Source organism: Macrobrachium nipponense, chromosome 41 (assembly GCF_015104395.2).
Source record: "Macrobrachium nipponense isolate FS-2020 chromosome 41, ASM1510439v2, whole genome shotgun sequence".
Lineage (NCBI taxonomy): Eukaryota > Metazoa > Arthropoda > Malacostraca > Decapoda > Palaemonidae > Macrobrachium > Macrobrachium nipponense.
The window spans coordinates 25860388-25881732 of NC_061102.1; the positions used below are offsets into that span (position 1 = coordinate 25860388).

A 21345-nucleotide genomic window follows, 5' to 3' on the forward strand; every position below is an offset into this window, starting at 1 on the left:
TAGACCTGCAGCTTGATCGTCATTGCGGGTTGGCAATCGCCTGCAGCCCCCCCAGCACACCGACTCTGCTGGTGGGGGGGGGGGGGGGGGGGTTGAGCGTCAGGTCTTCCTCTCCTATCCCTTCAACCTCCTCGGGCTACACCGGGAGGAGCGACCTTGAGAAGTGCACTTCTCACGGTCCCACCGAGAGGGCCTACGAACCTGGCACGGTCTTGGGACCGACCAGGTCGTACGCCTAAGTGGTTGGAGGAGACCAAGAGCGGTTTGCCATGGGTCCTCCAGTGGAAGGAAGAGGATCTCGGGAAGTGTTCTCCCTGGATGGATTTGACGGTCCATCTCCACAGGACGCAATCACTCCCGAGATCCAGAGGTCGTTTGCGCAGGTCATTGCTCTGATTTGTCAGCACAATGACCTCGGGGAAGGATCGGTGCTCCCTCCCTCCGAGCCTTCATCGAGGCTGGAGTAGTTCTGGGGGCCCAAGAAGGAATCCAGGACGACGGTGTGTTGGGCCAGGTGAACTCTCTTGTCTCCGAACAGGAGGGATTGCTTAGGTCTGGCAGGTCGGCCAAGCTGCTTCCCCCTCCCCTACCACGACAGAGGCGGTTCTACGTGCCATCGGAGGACCTGCTGCCGCCCAAACAGGTTAACCCGGAGCTAGCTAAGCTAACACCGGCGGTGTCTCTTCAACACCTGCTGTCCGAGACCTCTGGTTCTTGCAGCAAGAGGCACTGGCTTTGGAAGTGACTGCCATGGCAGCGTTCCAAGCAGTCTCCTGGTTGGACCTGTGGTCCCTCACGGTGTCCAGGGTCACGGCCTCCTTGGGAAACATCACTCCCGAAGGAGACCTGGTTTTCGGGAGATTGTGTCATTCTGGAGGTAGAGCTATCTCCTACCTGGCCCACCAGATGGCCAACCTGTGGGCCAACCTGGTTCTGAGACGTTGGGACGCAGTCCTCGCTCGAGTGACCAGGTCGGTAGGGCGCGAGGCAGCTTTGGGTCTGAGGAACGGACCGTTGCTGGGTTCTTCCTCTCTCTTCTATAGAGAGATGGTGGACGCTGTGGTGGAACAGCGGCGCACTGAGGACAGTGACTGCCTAGTCCACCATGCAGTCTCGAAGACTGCTGGGCAGCCTTGAGCCACTGCGGCCAAGCCTCGGAGCTCGGCTAGCGCTTCCTCTGCGGCCAAGACGACTTCCTTGTCGAGGCCAAGAGGAAAGACCCAGCCTTCGACTTCTGCTGTCAGGAGTGATCGTCAGCCCTTCTCCCAGTCCTCCTTCCAGTCCTCATTTTCCTGAGGAGGATCCGGGAAGAAGTCGAAGGGGAAATGCTAGGGACAGCGTTCCCCCTTGCCTGCTGCCGGAAGTGGGGGGGTTGCCTGGCAAGCCACTGGGCAACTTGGCAGCGCTACAGAGCTGAGACCCGGATAGTGGATGTCCTTCGGGAGGGATTACTACCCTTCGAGTCGCCGCCACCCCTCACCTCCAACCCGGTACATCTGCAGACGTACGTCCCTGGTTCAGCCAGGGGCGTAGCTCTTCGGCAAGAGGTAGATGTCATGCTGAGCAAACGAGCTGTGGAGATCATACGGGATCAGTCGCCGGGCTTCTATAGCCGACTTTTCCTGGTGGAGAAGTCATTCGGGGGGGGCTGGCGCCCGGTGATAGATCTCCCTTGAACCGATTCGTTCGTCAGACTCGCTTCACGATGGAAACGGGCACGCTCCATGCTCGATTCCGTCTGGGAGAACGACTTCACGCTCTCTGTGGACCTAAAGGATGCGTATTTCCAGATACCCATCCACCAGTCCTCCAGGAAGTACCTCCGCTTCATCCTCGACGGGACGTTGTACCAATTCAGGGCACTTTGTTTCGGTCTCTCAACCGCCCCTCAGGTGTTCACGTGAGTGTTCACACTGGTTTCTGCTTGGGCCCATTCGGTAGGGATACGTCTTCTGAGGTATCTCGATGATTGGCTGGTCCTGGCTCGTTGCTACAGGACAGGGATTGACTCCTTGAATTCTGCCGTGATTTCGGGATCTTGGTGAAGTTTGAGAAGTCAGATCTCGAGCCCAAGCAGTGGATGAAGTACCTGGGCATGCTGATCGACTCAGTAGCAGGGCGAGTCTTCCCCGCAGACTCGCGGATCAGCAGGTTCAGGGAGGCAGCCGGACGGTTCCTGTCTCGACAGAAGCAGCTAGCTCAGCAATGGCAGTTCGTGATTGGTCACCTGTCGTCTCTCGGGAAGTTAGTCCCTCATGGGCGTTTTCACCTGTGGTCTCTTCAATGGAGGCTAAAGGAGTGTTGGTCACAGGCAAGAGACCTGCTGTACTTTCCCGTCCTTCTCACGGAGGAGGTAAGGCAGGACCTAGCCTGGTGGCTGGATGACAGGAACCTCATAAGAAAAGTGCCTCTCCGAACCCCCCCCCCCCCCCCCCCCCCACCCCCCCCCCCCCCCCCCCATCCCCCCGGAGATGCTGCCATTCTCGGGCGCGGTCCACCAAGGGATGGGGCGCACACCTGGAGGAGTTGCTGGCTGCAGGTGTGTGGGATCATCACGACAAGCGCCTTCACATCAACGTCCTGGAGCTCAAGGCAGCGTTCCTCGCTCTCCAAGAGCTTCGGGAACAGATGATCGGACACTCAGTGGTGTTGATGAGCGACAACACCATGGTAGTGGCATATGTCAACAAATGGGGGCCTAGTGTCCCTCCCGTTGCACCAGTTGGCGATGCAGGTGCACGAGTTTGCTGTAGCTAACTCAGTAGAGCTTTCAGCCAGATACATTCCAGACAAGAGGAACATAGTGGCAGACAAGCTCAGCCATCAGAATCAGGTGATAGGGACTGAGTGGTCTCTTCACCCAAACGTGGTGGAAAGGCTCTTCAACCTGTGGGGGCGTCTAGTCGTGGATCTGTTTGCCACCCGGCACAACAGGAAACTCCAGGTTTTCTTCTCAGTTGTGCCGGACCCATGGGCAGCTGCAGAGGACGCACTCCAACACCCGTGGGACAACCTCTTCGAATACGCCTTTCCCCCGTTCTGTCTGATTCGCAAGGTGATCAGCTGGGTGCTGGTCACCACAAATCTTCAGATGATTCTGGTGGCACCCGGTATCCGGACCTGCTGGCTCTTCTCGCCGAGGCACCGAGAGAGATACCTCCTGGAACAACCTCCTGTGCCAACCACACGTGGAACAGTACCACCTAGCGGTTTGGTCCCTGTCTCTTCATGGCTGGCTGTTATCCACCATCTCTTGCGAGCGAGAGGCTTTTCTCACCGAGCAGCAACAGAAGAAATGGCTGGGTACCTCAGACAGTCCTCTGCAACGGTGTACCAGGGGAAGTGGTTCGTCTTCTGTGGTTGGTTTCATGGACGGGGTCTCTCTCCACTCAGAGCCACTCTTCAGCAGGTAGCGGATTTCCTAGTCTTCCTTCGCCAAGAGAAGCTCCTCTCCGTCTCCAAAGTTAAAGGCTACAGACCCGCCCCGTCCCTAGTCCTCAAGCTGCGGGGAGTGGACATTTCCACCTCCATGGAAATCTCCCTCCTGATGAAGAGCTTAGAGAGGTCTTGCCCACCTAGGGAACTCAGGCCCCTGGGGTGGGACGTGACTCTCGTCCTTAGGAGTTTGACTTGAAGTCCCTTCAAGCCACTCTGAGAGTCGTCAGACAAGGATCTGACCCTCAAGACTGTCTTTCTGCAGGCCATGTCATCGGCGAAGAGAGTAGGGGAACTGCATGGTCTTTCTTTCGATGTCAAGCAGACGAGGGGATGGGGATCTGTGATGCTCGATTTCGTCCCGGACTTTGTAGCGAAGACTCAGAACCCTTCGGTCCCTGACAACCGGTTCGAGTCATTCACGATCCCTTCCCTGAAGGACTTCACCAACAAAGATGCGGGTGAGATGCTGCTTTGTCCTGTGAGGGCGCCACGGTGCTATCTGAAGAGAACTTGGCACCTCAGGCCTGAGTGTCGATGCCTCTTCGTTAGCACTGGGGTTACCAAGAAGGAAGTGTCCAAGAACGCACTTTCTTTCTGGCTTCGTGAGGTGATCAGGAAGGCGTATGGTTCAGATAGGAAGAGTGACGACATTGGTACCCTTCGTCCGAGAGCCCACGAAGTCAGAGGTATTGGTCCAACCCTTGCGTTACGCAAAAACTCCGTGGCACAGGTGCTGAAGGCTGGTGGCTGCTCAACAAGTTGTGCAGCTCACCCAGCTCCCTCGCCGGACAAGACAGAATCGCATCCTTGTGAGACTGGCTTCTCTTCCTCTTTTCTTACCTCTACCTGCAGGCAGAGGGTGGCGGTCGTCACTACGCTGGACAGGAGGCCGATGCAGGTAAGCTACGCGACTGACCTCCGTCCTATCCCTTTCATTTGGGATAGGAGCAGTTATCTGCCACTCCCCTAACAAGGGGTGGGGGTGGGAGTGGACACCAAGAGAAAAACCCAAGACCTTATATTTGGCTCTTGAAGTAGGAACTAGTTCTTGCTTGCTATTCATAAGAGGCACGCTTGCCTCCCTCTTGTGAATTTGGTCCAGAGGTCTGACCAGTGATCCTTCAGTGCACACCCCGAACAGTTGGGCAGAGGCTAGGATCCCTCCCTCTGCTCTTACGACCAAGGAGGGAACCAAGGTCTGACAAACACCAGTCTTTTCATAAGACTCAGAGTCCATCCACCAATAAGTGAGTCTTCCATATGTTAAAGGACCGAGGGCTTGTATTACTTGTCGGAACAAAACACAATTTGTTGTAAATTGTATTTTTCCTAACTATATAAACCTGAGGTCCTTTACACATAGTCCCACCTAATGCCACCCCTCACTCTGTTCCGGGCCTAAAACAGAGTGAATGTTTACCTTCCAGTCGGGCGGGACTCCCGACTATCGGACAAGCAGTTAACTACTGAACCACCTTGTTCAAAAATTTACGACCGGTTCCAGCTGTGCTGTAAATACATTCCATCTGTTAAAGGACCTCAGGTTTGTATAGTTAGGAAAAATACAATTTACAACAAATTGTAATTTTATGTAAAATGGTTTTAGTAGCCTTAGCTACGGCTAAACACATGAACGAGCTACATGCTATTGATAGAAGAGTCGGATTCTTCCAGGCGACGCAGTCTGCTTCTTAACCCTGAGCTTCCTAGCCAAGAACGAGGATCCTAATAAGCCATGGCCTCGCTCTTTTCGTATAAGGAACTTAACAGGTATCCTGAGATCAAAGAAGAAAGAGCTCTCTGCCCGATCAGAGCACCGACCTGGAGAAAACGGTGAAGTTTAGGGGATCCTCAAGTAACCTCTGGTGTTTGGTCAAGAATCCCTCCCATCTGCTTTCCAAGAATGGCCTCTCGTTCTTTATCAGAGCTTCGGAAAATTGCTGCAGTACCTTTGGCCCGTTGGGTGAAGCATAAGAGAGACACAATCTCTCACTATCTTTTTTCCTTATGTCAAGGATGTTGAGTTTTTGGGAGCCTGCGGCTTACCTAATACCTGGAGGATCCACCAGTCGGTTGGTTGGTAAGTGTCTTATCATGAATTTGTGTAACGGTTTAAAGGTGATAGGTTTAATCTCTGGTCTTGTTGATAATGGTACTGCACCCTGGGCAAGGGCATGAATATTTTATCTTGAGTCTTGTCAGTGGTCAGGCAGATCCCCCGTTGCAAGACTTACACCGATGTAGAGGCGACTCCCGGCTCACTGCTGTGCCTCTACAGGTTAAGATGAGCACCACCAGAGGCAGCATCTGCTGTAGCTCTTACCAGATAAGCAAGCAACAAACACTGACTCAGTGATACCCATTCCTCTAGTTCAATAACAACATTCCTTTAATGCATTGAGTTCAGTCTGTTCACCCCCCCCCAGCAGTGTGGGATTCAGCTAAGTAATTACTTGTTAACCCTTTAACGCCGAAGGGGTATAATAAAAATCGTCTCCCGTATGCCGAGGGGGTCTCGGAGTGAGCGCCGAAGCAGAAAAAATATTTTTTTTTTTTAAATCACAGCGCGCTTAGTTTTCGAGATTTGAGTTCATTTTTGGCTCTTTATTTTGTCATTGCCTGAAGTTTAGTATGCAACCATCAGAAATGAAAAAAAATATCATTATCATATATAAATAATGCGATACATATATGATAGCACGAAAACAAAATTTCCTATATAATTGTATTCAAATCGGGCTGTGAGCAAACCGGTCAAAGCTAACAAGTTAATTTTTTTCGTTGTATTGTACACTAAATTGCGATCATTTTGGTATATACACATTGTAAAACGATCAAAGCAACACCGAGAAAATATTATCACAAAATGATTTGTGGCGGACAATCCGCACGCGGAGGGAAGGAAAGTTTTTTAAAAATTCACCAAAAATTGAAATATTGTGCTAAAGACTTCAAATTTTTTTCAAAATGAAGATAAATGACTGAATATTACTAGACTGTAAGAGTTTTAGCTTACAATTGCATTTTTCGACCATTTCGGTAGTCAAAAAAAAACCCACCGAAGTGTTTTTTTGGTTTTTTTTTCTATTTATCATGATTTATATGCAAATATTTTGAAAATGAGAAAAGCTACAACCTTCAATTATATATTGTTGTATTCTACATGAAATTGCGCACATTTTCATATATAAAACTTTATGTAACGGTTAATTTAAAATGGTGCAAACATTACGACAATCGGACAAAAAAATTTTGATTTTTTTCGGAAGAGTTACCGCGCGGACGTAAGGAAACTTTTTTTTTTTTTTTTTTTTTTCATAAATTCACCATAAATCAAAATATTGTGCTAGAGACTTCAAATTTGTTGCAAAATGAAGGTAAATGATTGAATATTACTAGAATATAAGAGTTTTTAGCTTACAATTGTGTTTTTTGACCATTTCGGTAGAGTCAAAGTTGACCAAAGGTTGAAATTTTGGCACTTAACATTATTTATATGAAAATATTTCAAAACTGATAAAAGCTACAACCATGGGTTGGTTTTAGTTGTATTGTGCATGAAATTGCGCACATTTCCATATATAAAACTTTATGTAACGGCTAATTTAAAATGGTGCAAACATTACGACAATCGCATGAAAATATTTATCAGAAGAGTTACCGTGTGGACGTAAGGAAAAAGTTTTTTTCATAAATTCACCATAAATCTAAATATTGTGCTAGAGACTTCCAATTTGTTGCAAAATGAAGTTAAATGATTGAATAGATTGAATATTACTAGAATATAAGAATTTTAGCTTACAATTGCGTTTTTCAACCATTTCGGTAGAGTCAAAGTTGACCAAAGGTTGAAATTTTGGCACTTATCGTTATTTATTTGAAAATATTTCAAAACTGATAAAAGCTACAATCATGAGTATTTTTTTTTTGTATTCTACATGAAATTGCACACATTTTCATATATAATACTCTATGTAACGGCTAATTTAAAATGGTGCAAAAATTATGTCAAAGTGACAAAATAATTTCTGAGATGTGTCACTGATACTTTTTAGTGCGATAAGAAAGAAATTCGTGCTTGCGCACCTGCATAACGATTGTAAACAAAACAACGCCTTGATCCGTGAGCTCCCAGCATCCCCCAAGGCATGTGATTCAAAAGTTTTCGGCTGGTAGGCCTATAAGTATTTTTCCGCAAATTTTTTAAAAAAACTATTTTTATCGACGTACCATACGTCCAATCGGCACCCGACAGACAATTTATGTCGACATTTAATACGTCCAATCGGCGTTAAAGGGTTAATTTACTTTTATAAGAGTATTTTTTATAACAAAATGAAGTTTTATAAATATACTTACCAAGTAATACTTGCCAAGTAATTACTAAATTAGAGCCCACCCTCCTCCCCTCTGGTTTTCATGGACTTAGCGGCAATAAATAAGAATGACTATCGACCTCTGTCACTTGCAAGTACCCATTGCAGTGGGCACGACCTGTCACCCCCACATTGCAACAATCACTTGCGCATGAATGTTTGAATTTTGGATGCTGTGCAAGGCTAATCGTTTGCTAAGTAATTACTTGTTAAGTATATTTATAAAACGACATTTTATTATAAAAATATTTTATACATGATTTCTCTCTACCCTGGTGTAAATTTTTGGAGACTAGTACCAAAGAATGAAACAAGTTGATAGTGAGATGTATTCTATAATTCATAACACTTGTTCTCTAATTACTGTACCTAATTATCTGACATGGGAACTAGTGCTACTCTTCTTTTGGAACTTTTTTTCTATGAGGACATTTTATGGTTTTTCTATGAGGACATTTTATGGTCAGGAGATTGGGCTCAGTAAGTTTTGAGTTTGAATTAATATTTTGTATTAAAAATTTTTTTTTCAGGTGGGCAACCACAAATGATTAAAGTTATGGGAGGAAAAGGTGGTCAGATGCCCATCCAGCTGACTGGTGTTGGAGCTGGTGCTTCTGGCGGCAGTGTCAAAGCAACTTTTGTGAAGACATCTGGCGATCAGGTAAGTTTGTTTTTCACATTCTTCATATATATGTACTTTTTCACAGTATATTTTGTTGTGTTTGAAAGAATATTGCAGAATTAAATGTGTTTGAATTATCCAGATCATGTCTTATTTCCAGTGCTTGGATAATTCTACTTGGAAATAATTTTGATTAGTGACTTTCAATTCACCTCGAATATGTGGTGTTAGTTTGACCTAATCTAATTGTCTTGAGCAGAATTTATGACATGCATTTTTATATAAGTAACTTAACAAGTACACGCAGTCCCCGGTTATTGGCGGGGTTCTGTTCTGACAGCTTGAAGATAAGCAGCACTTATCGGCACAAATAACTGGATTTTGGCTGTAGCAAAATGGCTTCAATTTGTTTCTGCCAGCTGGTGGCTGCATTACTAGTTATTGGCACCAGCTTACTTTTGAAATTCGTACTTGTTCCGATACGTAATACAAACCATCGGTCCTTTAACAATAGGAAGTAGCTAGCGGCAGCTGGAACGGTCGTAAGCTTCGAACAAGGGGAGAACGGTAGTTAACTGCTTGTCCGATCGAGGTAAACAAATCTCTTTTGCTTTCGGCCGTGGTGTGACAAGACGTGTTCGTCATCGCTCTGCCCGCTATCGTCGTATGGTTTGGTTTTTTGTATCAGTCCTCTTTCTGGTTTGTTTGGTAGTGAATGAAATTGTAAGTACTGTACTTTCATTTTGTTTATTACATTTTATTGATAAACAATGGATCAAGAGATGGAGCTTTCGCCGCGCCCCCCAGTCGCCCGTAGAGTGTGTCCCGGGCTGGAGGGGCGTAAGTGCGGAGGATTCCGCTCCTTCGTGGATGTAGATCCTCACGAACTGTGTACTCGGTGTCGGGGGCGAGAATGCTCCCGAGCCGAGCCTTGTGTTACTTGTCTGAATTGGTCCGAGGCGCAGTGGGTTCTGTACGAGGGCAGGAAGAGACGTAGGCCTACAAAGGAGTCGTCGGAAAGCTCTCCAGCGACTCCTTTGGTAATGGATACCTCGTCTTCCTTCTTGCCCCCCGGTCAGCCCCCACGTTTCGCGCCTTCCCCTGCGGGGGGGGGGGGGGGGGGGGGTAGCGGAGTCCTTCTCCTCACTTGATCCGTCGAGTGTGGAGGAGGGCGCTCGCTACCCGGATGTGCAATTGTACTCGGGGTCTTCCGTCCGCTCTGGGTGGGGTTCGTCTCCCCCCAAGCATGAGGGAACCCCTCTAACTAACCCGACTGTTGCTTCCGCAGGTGTGCCTTCTGCGAAGGACGACCTGGGACAGGTGTGGGAGTCGCTGGGATTGCAGGGAGTGCCGAGCATCCAGGGGCTAATCCAGCGGTTGGCGGGGTCGGCAGTGGTCACACATGGTGTGGTGACCACTACCACAACAACTATTACTACTCCAGCCTATGGCATGCCTCCGCACCTGGTCTACACGCCACATGTGACAACCGACAGCGGCGATACAGATGCCTCTCGCTGCCGTGCCAAGGAGAAGCGTGCCACCTCCACCTGGGTTCTTTGTGCTGCCGACCCCGGACTTCCGCTGCCCTAAAAGCTCTCCTCTAGACTTGCCGCCAGTACCTAGAATGCAGGTAGCTGCCGACAAGACGCTTGGCTCTCCTGATGCTGCTGCCGTACCTGTTGCTGTGCCTGCCGCTCCCGCTGTTCCAGACGCTGACGCTCCTGTTGTTCCTGCTCCTGTTCCTGTCGTTCCTGCTCGTGGTGGTGCTGCTCCAGGCTCAGGTCTTTCCGGACAGGTGCAGTCGGGCCCTGTTGCTTTGGCAACTGCCCCGGCTCCCTCCTGGATAAAGAAACCTGAACGTCTGTCCTGCGAAGCCTGACGAAGAAGAAGAAGGTTGCCTCCTCCCCCCCTAAGAAGGCTCCTTCGGGACCATCTAAGGGCCCGTCTCGCTCCGGCGATTCGGGGGGCTCTTCTGCTGGTCCTCCTGTTCCCTCGGGAACAGGGCCCGTCTCTTCCTCTGCAAAGAAGAAGCAGACGGGGACCAGAGGAGTACCAGCTTCGGCTGGTACTTCCTCGCCTGCTGTTAGCGGTTCTGCCGCTAAGCCAGGATCCGTCTCGGCTTCTCGTTCGCGAGAAGTACCGAGTGTACGGTCTCCCGCGGGAGACCGTGCAGCCAAAGTCTCGACGCCCGAGTTCGCTCGCCGTCAAGACCGAGGTGCGGAGCAGAAGACTGGTGAGAGTCGTGCAGACGACTCTCGCTAGGCCAGCGGACGCGCTCGCAGCGACCAGCCGGCTGCTCGGGTTGACATGACGGTCTCCGACCGGCCACGGGTTGAGGCGAGGAAGAGGTCCCAGCAGCCGTCGAGTGGCTCGACGCGCTGAGAGGACGCTCACCGGTCTCACCGCGACAGCGAGCCTAGCAGGTCGCCTGACCGCCGCTCCCACCGGGACCGGGCGGATACGGCAACCAGCAGCAGTTCGTCTGACGCTCGGGATCGGGGTCGACTTTCTCAGCCGAGCCACTCGCCTCAGGCGAGCGGTGCGGCCAGGCCTGCTGCTCGATCACCGCGGGTTGCGGGTTTTGGGGATCAACAGCAGCCCTTCCAAGCACGCTGGTCCTGCCAGCGAGCGAGGGGGGAGCGTCAGGTCTGCCTCTCCAGTACCTTCAACCTCCTCGGGATTCGCCGGGAGGAGTGAGGTATCTAGGAGCGATCGCGAGGGGTGCGCCTCTCGTGATCCCGCTGCGACGCCGTACGCACCAGGCACGGTTCTAGGATCGGCCAGGACGTATGCGCAAGTAGCTGGAAGCTGTTCCTCCTTCAGAGGAACTTTGCCGAGGTTATTAAGCTGATTCGTCAGCATAATGACCTTGGGGAAGGATCGCCGCTACCACCAGCAGAGCCCACGTCCCGGCTCGAGTCATTTTGGGGCCTGAAGAGGGAACCCAAGATGATGGTGGGATTGCCGCGATCGGAGCTTGCAGACTCGGTCCTGGACCTAGTGGAGAATCTCGTCTCTGGGCGAGAGGACTCGCTGAAGTCTGGTCGGTCTTCCAAGCTGCTTCCACCTCCTCTACAGCGTCAGAGGCGTTTTTACGTGCCATCGGAAGATCCGATACCGCCGAAACAGGTTAACCCAGAGTTAGCGAGGCTGACTCCAGGTGTGTCCCTGCAGCAGCTCCTGTTGGAGAACCTCTGGTTCTCGCAGCAGGAGGCACTCGCCCTGGAATCTACCGCTATGGCAGCATTCCAGGCAGTCTCTTGGCTGGATTTGTGGTCCCTCACAATATCCAAAGTTGCGGCCGGCTCTGGGAGCGCTGCTCTTGAAGACGACCCGGCGTTCAGGAGACTGTGCCAGTCTGGAGGAAGAGCTATCTCTTACCTCGCCCATCAGACTGCTAACCTGTGGGCCAACTTGGTTCTTCGTCGTAGGGACGCATTCCTTACCCGTGTGAAGACTCCTGCTGCTTTGACTTCTGCTAAAGGAGGCCGTAACCAGCCCTCCTCCCAGACCTCCTTTCCCCGAGGAGGTGGTGGGAAGAAGTCGAAACGAGGTGGGAAACGCTAGGGACGGCGTTCCCCCTCACCTGCTGCCGGAAGTGGGGGGTTGCCTAGCGAGCCATTGGGCAACTTGGCAGCGCTACGGTGCCGAGACCTGGATAGTAGACGTCCTTCGGGAGGGATATCTACTACCCTTCGAATCTGCCCCCCCCCCCCCCCCCCCCCCCCCCTCATCTCCAAACCGGTCCATCTACAAACCTATGTCCGGGGATCATCAAAGGACAATGCTCTTCGACAGGAGATCAAGACCATGCTGGCGAAACGAGCTGTAGAAATCGTAGAGGATCAGTCACCGGGTTTTACAGCCGCCTTTTCCTGGTGGAGAAGGCAACGGGGGGCTGGCGTCCGGTGATAGACCTCTCTCCCCTGAACCGTTTCGTTCGCACGACTCGGTTCACGATGGAGTCGGCACGATCAGTGCTCGACTCGATCAGGGGGAATGATTTCATGCTTTCAGTGGACCTGAAGGATGCGTATTTTCAAATACCCATCCATCAGTCCTCCAGAAAGTACCTCCGCTTCATCTTCGACGGGACGGTGTACCAATTCAGGGGGCACTTTATGTTTCGGTCTGTCAACCGCCCCACACAGGTGTTCATGCGAGGTGTTCACCTCTTGGTGTCTGCTTGGGCCCATTCGCACGGGATACATCTTCTGAGGTATCTCGACGATTGGCTGGTCCTGGCGAGCTCCCGCTTGCAGTTGCTGCAGGACAGTGATCGGCTCCTCAAGTTTTGTCACGATCTGGGGATTGTGATAAACTATGAGAAGTCCGATCTCGAACCCAAGCAGAAGATGAAGTACCTGGGTATGCTGATCGACACGGTAGCAGGGCAAGTCTTTCCCGCAGACTTGTGGATCAGCAAATTCAGGGAGGCAGCCGGCCGGTTCCTGTCTCGGCAGGAACAGGCAGCACAGCAATGGCAAGTCGTGATCGGCCATCTGTCGTCACTCCCGAGAAGTTGTTCCCTCACGGGCGTCTTCACCTGCGGTCTCTCCAGTGGAGACTAAGGAAGAGTTGGTCTCAGGCAAAGGATCCACCTTACTTCCCCGTGACTCTCACGGAGAAGGTGAGGCAGGACCTAGCCTGGTGGCTCGACGACCAGAACCTCTTAAGAGGAGTGCCCATCCGCACTCCCCCCCCGGAGATGTTGCTGTTCTCAGACGCATTGACCGAGGGATGGGACGCACACCTGGAGGAGTTGCTGGCTGCAGGTGTGTGGGACCATCACGACAAGCACCTTCACATCAATGTCCTGGAACTCAAGGCGGCGTTTTACGCTCTCCAAGAATTCCAGGACCGCTTGGTGGGACACTCGGTGGTGTTGATGTGCGACAACACCACAGTAGTGGCATACGTCAACAAGCAGGGGGGCCTAGTGTCTCTTCTGCTACACCAGTTGACCGTGCAGGTGCACGAGTGGGCCGCAGCTCACTCGATAGAGCTGTCAGCACGCTACATTCCAGGCAAGAGGAATGTAGTAGCGGACAAGCTCAGCCTTCGGGATCAGGTGATAGGAACCGAGTGGTCTCTACACCCAGACATGGCGGAAAGGCTCTTCAACCTGTGGGGGCGACCGGTCGTAGACCTGTTCGCTACCCGGCACAACAGAAAACTTCAGGTTTTCTTTTCAGCCGTGCCGGACCCATGGGCAGCTGCAGAGGACGCTCTCCAACACCCCTGGGACAACCTCTTCGTTTACGCCTTTCCTCCCTTCTGTCTGATTCGGAAAGTGATCAGCCGAGCGCTGACCACCCTGAATCTCAGGATGATCCTGGTGGCTCCCAAACGACCTCAGGCCGTTTGGTATCCGGACCTGCTGGCTCTCCTTGCGGAAGCACCGAGAGAGCTGCCCCATTGGCACAACCTTCTAGCCCAGCCACACGTAGAACGGTACCACCAAGCAGTCCAGTCCCTTCAACTTCACGGCTGGCTGTTATCCACCATCTCTTGCGAACGAGAGGCTTTTCTCGTAGCGCAGCAACAGAGATGGCTGGACACGTCCGACAGTCCTCTGCAGCTGTGTACCAGGGGAAGTGGGCCGTCTTCTGTGGTTGGTGTCATAGACGGGGTCTGTCTCCTCTCAGAACCACTCTTCAGCAGGTAGCGGATTTCCTCGTTTTTCTTCGCCGAGAGAAGCTCCTCTCAGTACCAACAGTCAAAGGATACAGAGCCGCCCTGGCACTTGTCCTAAAGCTGAGGGGACTGGATATCTCGAATTCGTTCGAGATTTCCTTGCTTATGAGGAGCTTCGAAAGGTCTTGCCCACCCAGGGAACTCAGGCCCCCTGCATGGGATGTGACTCTCGTCCTTAGGAGTTTGACTCAAAGACCCTTCGAGCCACTCCGAGAGTCGTCAGACAGGGATCTGACCCTCAAGACCCTTTTCTTGCTGGCCCTGGCATCGGCGAAGAGAGTAGGGGAACTTCATGGTCTGTCTTTCGATGTTAAACACCAGGGGATGGGGATCTGTGACCGCTCGATTTCGTCCCGAACTTCGTAGCTAAGACTCAGAATCCGTCGATCCCTGACGACAGGTTCGAGTCTTTCACGATCCCCTCCCTATTGGACTTCACCGATAACAATGCGGATGAGATGCTGCTTTGTCCTGTGAGGGCGCTACGGCGCTATCTGAAGAGAACTCGGCACCTCAGGCCTGATGTCGACGCCTCTTCGTTAGCACTGGGGTTACCAAGAAAGAAGTATCCAAGAACACGCTTTCTTTCTGGCTACGTGAGGTGATCAGGAGAGCGTACGAGGCTGATGGTAGTGACGACATCCGTACGCTCCGACTGAGAGCCAACGAAGTCAGAGGTATTGGACCCTCCTTAGCGTTCCGTAAGAACTTCTCCGTGGCGCAGGTCCTGAAGGCAGGTGTCTGGGCCAACCAGACCACCTTCACGTCCTTCTACCTTCGGATATTGCCACAAGTCCTTGGATACTTTTTCCTTGGGACCTGTGGTGGCTGCTCAACACGTTGTGTAAGCTTACCCAGCACCCGAGCAGGCAGAACAGCATCGATTCCTGGTATGACTGGGAGAATGAATGTGCGAGTGAAGTGTGACTGGCTTCTCTTCACCATCTTTGCTCTACCTCTACCTGTGGGCAGAGGGACACGGTCGTCACCATGCTGGAAAGGAGTCAGATGCAGGTAAGCTACTCGACCGAGCTCCATCCTATCCCTTTCATCAGGGATAGGAGCGTATATCCACCACTTCCTCCTACAAGGGGGGGAAGTGGATGCCTACATGAGACAAACCCATTGACTTTATATTTGCTCCTGTACAGGAACAAGTTCTTACAATGCTGGTACGAAGAGTACTTGCTCTCTCTAGTCTCGGCCCAGAGGTCTGACCATTGATCCTGCGGTGCACACCCCGATCAATCTGGACAGAGGCTTGGATCCCTCCCTCGCTCTTACGACCAGGGAGGCATTCCAGGGATGGACGAACACCAGTCTGTTCATCAAAAGACTCAGATTCCTCCCACCAAGAAGTGTGTCTTCCTATTGTTAAAGGACCGATGGTTTGTATTACGTATCGGAACAAATGACAATTTGTCGAAAATTGCATTTTTCCTAACTATACAAACCTGAGGTCCTTTACATATAGTCCCTCCTCATGCCACCCCTCACTCTGCGTATTTTGCATGGGCCAAAAGCAAAAGTGATTTGTTTACCTCCCAGTCGCGTGGCGCGCGACATCGGACAAGCAGTTAAACTACCGTTCTCCCTTGTTCGAAGCTTACAACCGTTCCAGCTGCCGCTAGCTACTTCCTATTGTTAAAGGACCTCAGGTTTGTATAGTTAGGAAAAATGCAATTTTCGACAAATTGTCATTTTCTGGTTGACATTTCATGGTATTTGTTGAAGCATTCTTGGATTGTACATGTAGGCTTAAGGCGTATTTAGATAGCTAGGCTCTGTATTCGTGATTGTGACAGTATTTGTTTGATTTTGAATTTATTCCCGATTACGACACTTTTTGGACTAGACACCTATATCGAACTAGAGTGCTTCTAGCTTTAGGTATTGCAGCAAAGCTGTATTGCATGACTTACAAAAGAATCTTATGATTCTACAGTGAAAATATTACAATTCTCACAGTGTGTACAGATTACAGAGGACAGGTGTGTTCATTAGATATAAGATGTAGCGAATGTATTGATTGGGTCGTTAAGAAGTTGAAGACCTTACTCATTTATGTAAATGGGCAAGAGATAGGGAAAGAAAGGAGATTGCTAGGCAAATAAGTAAGTCATTAGCTATCCAGGAATCCCATAATGTTGTTAATTATAATGTCATTGTTGATGAACCTGTAATTGTTCATATACGAAACAAACCTTCGATCTTAACATTAGGATTAACTAGCGCCAAGCTGGAAACTGGTAGAATTAAAATTGAACTTGTGCGATCCAGGGACTATTGGCATCTATACCACGTCACGGGGCAAGTATACCCAGAATGCCCTCTGTGTCGTATGACCGACCCACCAGTTATCTTTCTACCACCTTTAAGATAGGACGTGTTCTCTGTCTATCTGTTTAAACCCGGTTTTAGTTTGTCCGTTTTTATCCATTTCAATTTCATTTTTCTTATTAATTCTCTTTTTTCTGGATGTGCTCAGTGTGGGTGTGAGCTGTAAGAGAGTGTAAGTGGTGAGATGGAGTGTTTTGTATCACCGTCGTGATCTTCTTCCGTTTCGAAGACGAGACAAAGGAAATGCCCTGGAGTCAGTGGCTTTCCTTGTTCAAGATTCCTAACTTCGATGTCAACGTATCCTCATCCAACGTGTAGTAGGTGCAGGGAAAATGTATGTACAATTACTAATCCTTGTTCTGTTTGTTGTGGTTGGTCGGTGGAACAGTGGAGGAAGTTTTATGAGATAGGCCAGTACAAAAGAAAGGAGTCGACGCCATCTTTGGATGACCAAGCGTCGCCGGCTTCTTTTGTATCGGCAATACACCAGATTGCTCCATATGTTTCGCCACCTGCCTTTGATTTGTCCCATACCCCTTCGGTTTCTCCTAGTGGTTCGTTTTCAGAAACGCCAGGAGGGGTTTTGGGTTTTGGGGTAATTTGATGCATAATATTTACGCTCCTTTGTTCCCCACAGGGACGGGGGGAAGCATCGCCATCTTTGTTCCAGGTGCCGGCTCCCGATTCTAACAGGATGGAAGGTATGTGGGCGGCGCTAGGCCTTCCAGGCGTACCAACCTTGGAAGGTTTGCTGTCGCATTATATGGGTCACGGTTCCAGCAGAATCCGGCAGCAGAATATTCCTCATCCCCCGGGCTTGCACTTTATGGGAAATAATGTCGTGGCTACGCCAACAACTTCATTGGTTACGGCGATGCAGAATGTTGGGGTAGTTTTGCTGCAAACGCAGGGATGCCAGCAGCAGCCCAGTCTCTCCCTACAAGATTGGTGACGTCACAACCGACGCCACGCACAGACATGGCAGACGCGATGACGTCACAGCCTACTGCTTTCTCAGTCTTCTTCGCTGCCTCCGGACTCAAATAAGCTTTATGACTCGGTAGTACACACTAACGAAGAAATTACAGGATCTAGAGAAGAAAATTAATAAGAAAGACAAAAAGAAAAGGCGTGATTCGTCTTCTTCCTCTAGCTCAGCGTCATTGCTAAGTTCGATGACATCACGGCGTGTACCAGTCAAGTGTTGGAGGATACTAGATTTTGCGACTGTTTCTCGGGCCAAGAGGAGAAGAGTGAATTCTTCCTCATCTTCGGGCCAGGACAATCACATCCCAGTCAGCAAGAAAGGCAAGAAGTCAGTGGCTGGTAAGCTCAAAGCTAGTGGGCGAAGCCGTTTACAAGAGTCGAACGAGCGAGTCGACGGCCGATGGGATAACGGCCGACGCAGAGTTGCCAGTAGAGACCATAAAGAGTCAAAGAAAATCTAGTGTCGTTGGGGAAATCGGCGTTTGGGGGGGAAAAGTGCAGCAAAGGATAAAGCACAGATACCGGTTTCGCCTGTAAGACCGTTTAAAATACGGAGAAAAGATGATAAGGCTCCTATTATAAGGTCGAAAAATAGCGAGTTGGCATCCTCATCTGATACGTTGGTGGAAGGCATTGTCTGCCTAAATGAAGGATGAAGGCCGAATTCTCCGATGGTTGCTGGAGACGATATTAATCGTCATGGAAAGGAAGTGAGCTCGGTGGTCAGCGGAGATCCAAGAAGCCGCGGCCGTAGGGGAAGACGGCCATGAAGCACCCTGATGTTTGTCAGGGGATAGGAGTGGGATAGCGTCTCCTGTGGCTGAGCACAGTACGCCGTATGCCGAGGTGATTGATTTGATTCGTCAATTCAATAACCTTTCGGAGAGAACGGAAACACCTGCCAGTATGCTTCCTCCGGGGATTGACATGGCGTTTGGTGCAAAAAAGGATACTAAGGTGTCGTATGAATTGCCTTGTTCAAATCATGCGGAGTCTGTTTTACAACACGTAAACACACAGATTGCGGGAAGGGATAATTCCTTCAGATCGAATAGATCGTTTAAGTTTATCCCTCCTCCAATGATGAAACATAGAAAATATTATACTACACCGACGGTTTCCTTACTGTCTAGGACAAATTAACCCAAATGTGGTAAGGTTAAGACCTGGATTAACCTTAGATCAGGTAAAAATGGAATGCCTTCGGTGACTTGCCAAGAGGCTGCTACGTTAGAAGCAACAGCTGCTTCTGTCTTTCAGACTGCTTCTTGGTTGGATTTTTGGTTGACAGCAGTTGCAAAGATTGCATCCTCAGAAGTGACGAGGAAGGCAGTGGACGAATCAATGTTCATTAGATTACTACAATCAGGTGCCAAAGCAATTGCGTACCTGACAAATTTAAGTGCCAATGTTTGGGCAAATATCATGTTAATGAGGAGGGATGCAGCTTTAGCTAGACTAAGTCGCACTGTTGATTTGGATTCCCTAGTAGCAAGTTGCCAGAGGCCATACTAGAAGAGGCTATAGATAGGAGAAGGATGGACACTTAACGGCAGTCAGGAAAACATCTAGCAGTCAGGCTAATCCTATGGAGGTAAGGCAACAGCAAATACCTCGGAAGAAGCCAGTGAGGCATCATCCCATAGAGCAACAAGACCCTCTTCCCCAAAGAAATTAACTCATCGGCCCTTTCACAATAGAAAATAACAGAGGAAGGGAGATTAGGGGAAGAGGAAGGGGCTCAAGACGATAGGAATAGGCGCCTCTCATCACTCAGCCAGATGTGGGGGGGGGTTGCCTGGCAAATCACTGGAAGGTGTGGCAGGAACTGGGAGCAGAGCAGTGGGTGGAGGTTCTCAGAGTCGGGTATTTGATTCCGTTCGAAGTATCCCCACCCCTGACAGAACAGCCATTGCCTCACCTCGCTTATGCTCAAGAACCTCAGAAGGCTTTTATTCTGCAAGAGGAAGTGAAGATGATGATGGAAAAAGGGTTTGTGGAACAAGTACCCATTCCGTCAAAGGGGTTTTACAGCAGGATTTTCCTTGTACCCAAAGCCAGTTGGGACTGGAGGACAGTAATAGACCTGTCAACTTTGAATCTGTTTATAAGAAAAACCAGATTCAAAATGGAAACCTCCAAAGACGGTTCTACAAGCAGTCAGGGGTCAAGGACTTTATGCTGACAATCGGCTTGAAAGATGCATATTTTTCAGATCCCAGGCCATCTGTCTTCCAGGAAATTTCTCCACTTCAGTCTTGCAGAGAAAGTTTTCGAGTTCAAAGTTCTGTGCTTCGGATTGACAACATCTCAAGTTTTTACAAGAGTGTTCACTCTCGTGTCGACATGGGCACATGCTCAGAGGATCAGGCTAATAAGATATCTAGACGATTGGCTGGTGATAGCAAAGTCCAGAGAGAAATTACTCAGGGACAGGGCGACCCTTCAACGGTTTTGTCACAGCTTAGGCATTGTGGTAAATCAGGAGAAGTCGCAGTTGGATCCAAGTCAACGGCTGGTGTATCTGGGAATGGTTATAGACACAATAAAAGCCAAAGTATTCCCGACAGACCACAGAGTAGAGAAATGCAAACAAGTGGTGAATGCCTTTCTGGAAAAACAGACACAGCCAGCAAAACAGTGGCAGGTAGTACTGGGAGTTCTAACTTCCTTGGAGAAGCTAGTACCACAAGGGAGGTTACACCTTCGATCTCTACAATGGAGGATGAAGGAGTTCTGGTCTCCAATAGTAGATCACCCGTACGAGCAGATTCCCTTGTTGGCAGAAGTGAGGAAAGACTTCCTGTGGTGGGTGAAGACAGTGGATGTTCCTCTTCAGCAACACTCCCCGGATATCCTGCTGTTCTCAGATGTGTCGCTAGAAGGTTGGGGAGCGCATATGGAGGAGCTGATGATTTTAGCAAAATGGAGCGGCGAGGACAGAAAACTCCATATAAACGTGCGGGAGCTTAAAGCAGCATCTCTAGCACTACAGGAATTTTGGGAGAGGGTGCAGGGGCATTCAGTGGTTTTGATGTCAGACAACACCACAGTAGTAGCTTACATAAACAGACAAAGAGGTCTAGTGTCTCGACAGTTACTTGTGATGACAGTTCAACTTCATCAGTGGGCTGTAGAGAACGTAGTAGACATCAGGACGAGATATATTCCGGGAAAAAGAAACGTAGTGGCTGACAAGTTGAGCCGCAGTGATCAGATCCTGGGAATGGAGTGGTCCTGCACCAACAATTAGTGGACAGAATGCTCAGGTTGTGGGAAAGGCCAATCATAGACCTATTCGCAACCAGGTACAACAAAAAGTTGGGAGTGTATTGTTCGGTAGTCCCGGATGTAGAGGCAGTAGCAGAAGATGCTCTACAACACCCATGGGACAATTTGGACGTTTACGCATTTCCTCCATTTTGTCTAATCCGTCAGGTTCTGAACAGGGTAATGTGGTCTCAGAATGACTCTGGTAGCTCCGTTATGGCCAAAGGCGAAATGGTTTCCGGACCTCTTGGAACTCCTGATAAGACGTGCAGAGAGAGTTACCCCCATGGAACAACCTGCTATGTCAGCCGCACGTGGAGAGGTACCACCGGTCGGTGAAGTCTTTATCACTTCACGGGTGGAGATGTCGAGTATCTCTTGCGAGCAAGAGGATTTTCGCAAAAAGCAGCAGCGCATACGGCAGGAAATATCAGAAAGTCATCGGCAGCAGTATACCAAGGAAAATGGTCAGCATACTGTGATTGGTGTCGTAGAGGGAACTTGTCTCCACTCTGTACCACTATTCAGCAATTAGCAGACTTTCTGATATATCTCAGGACAGAAAGCATATGTCTGTGTCTGCAGTGAAGGGGTACAGGGTGGCTCTAGCCT

The 21345-nt window shown here is 49.9% G+C and overlaps 2 protein-coding genes across 2 annotated transcripts in view; one reads left to right on the forward strand and one right to left on the reverse strand.

Moving 5' to 3' along the window:
* LOC135212806 (transcription factor Dp-1-like) overlaps positions 1-21345 on the reverse strand; it is a 185900-nt gene that overhangs the window by 97695 nt on the left and 66860 nt on the right. The window lies entirely within an intron of this gene.
* LOC135212886 (uncharacterized) overlaps positions 1-21345 on the forward strand; it is a 42832-nt gene that overhangs the window by 9254 nt on the left and 12233 nt on the right. Inside the window, exon 2 of the mRNA XM_064246641.1 lies at positions 8345-8475. Within this exon, the coding sequence (XP_064102711.1) occupies positions 8345-8475 (131 nt within the window). The remainder of the gene's footprint in view (positions 1-8344; positions 8476-21345) is intronic.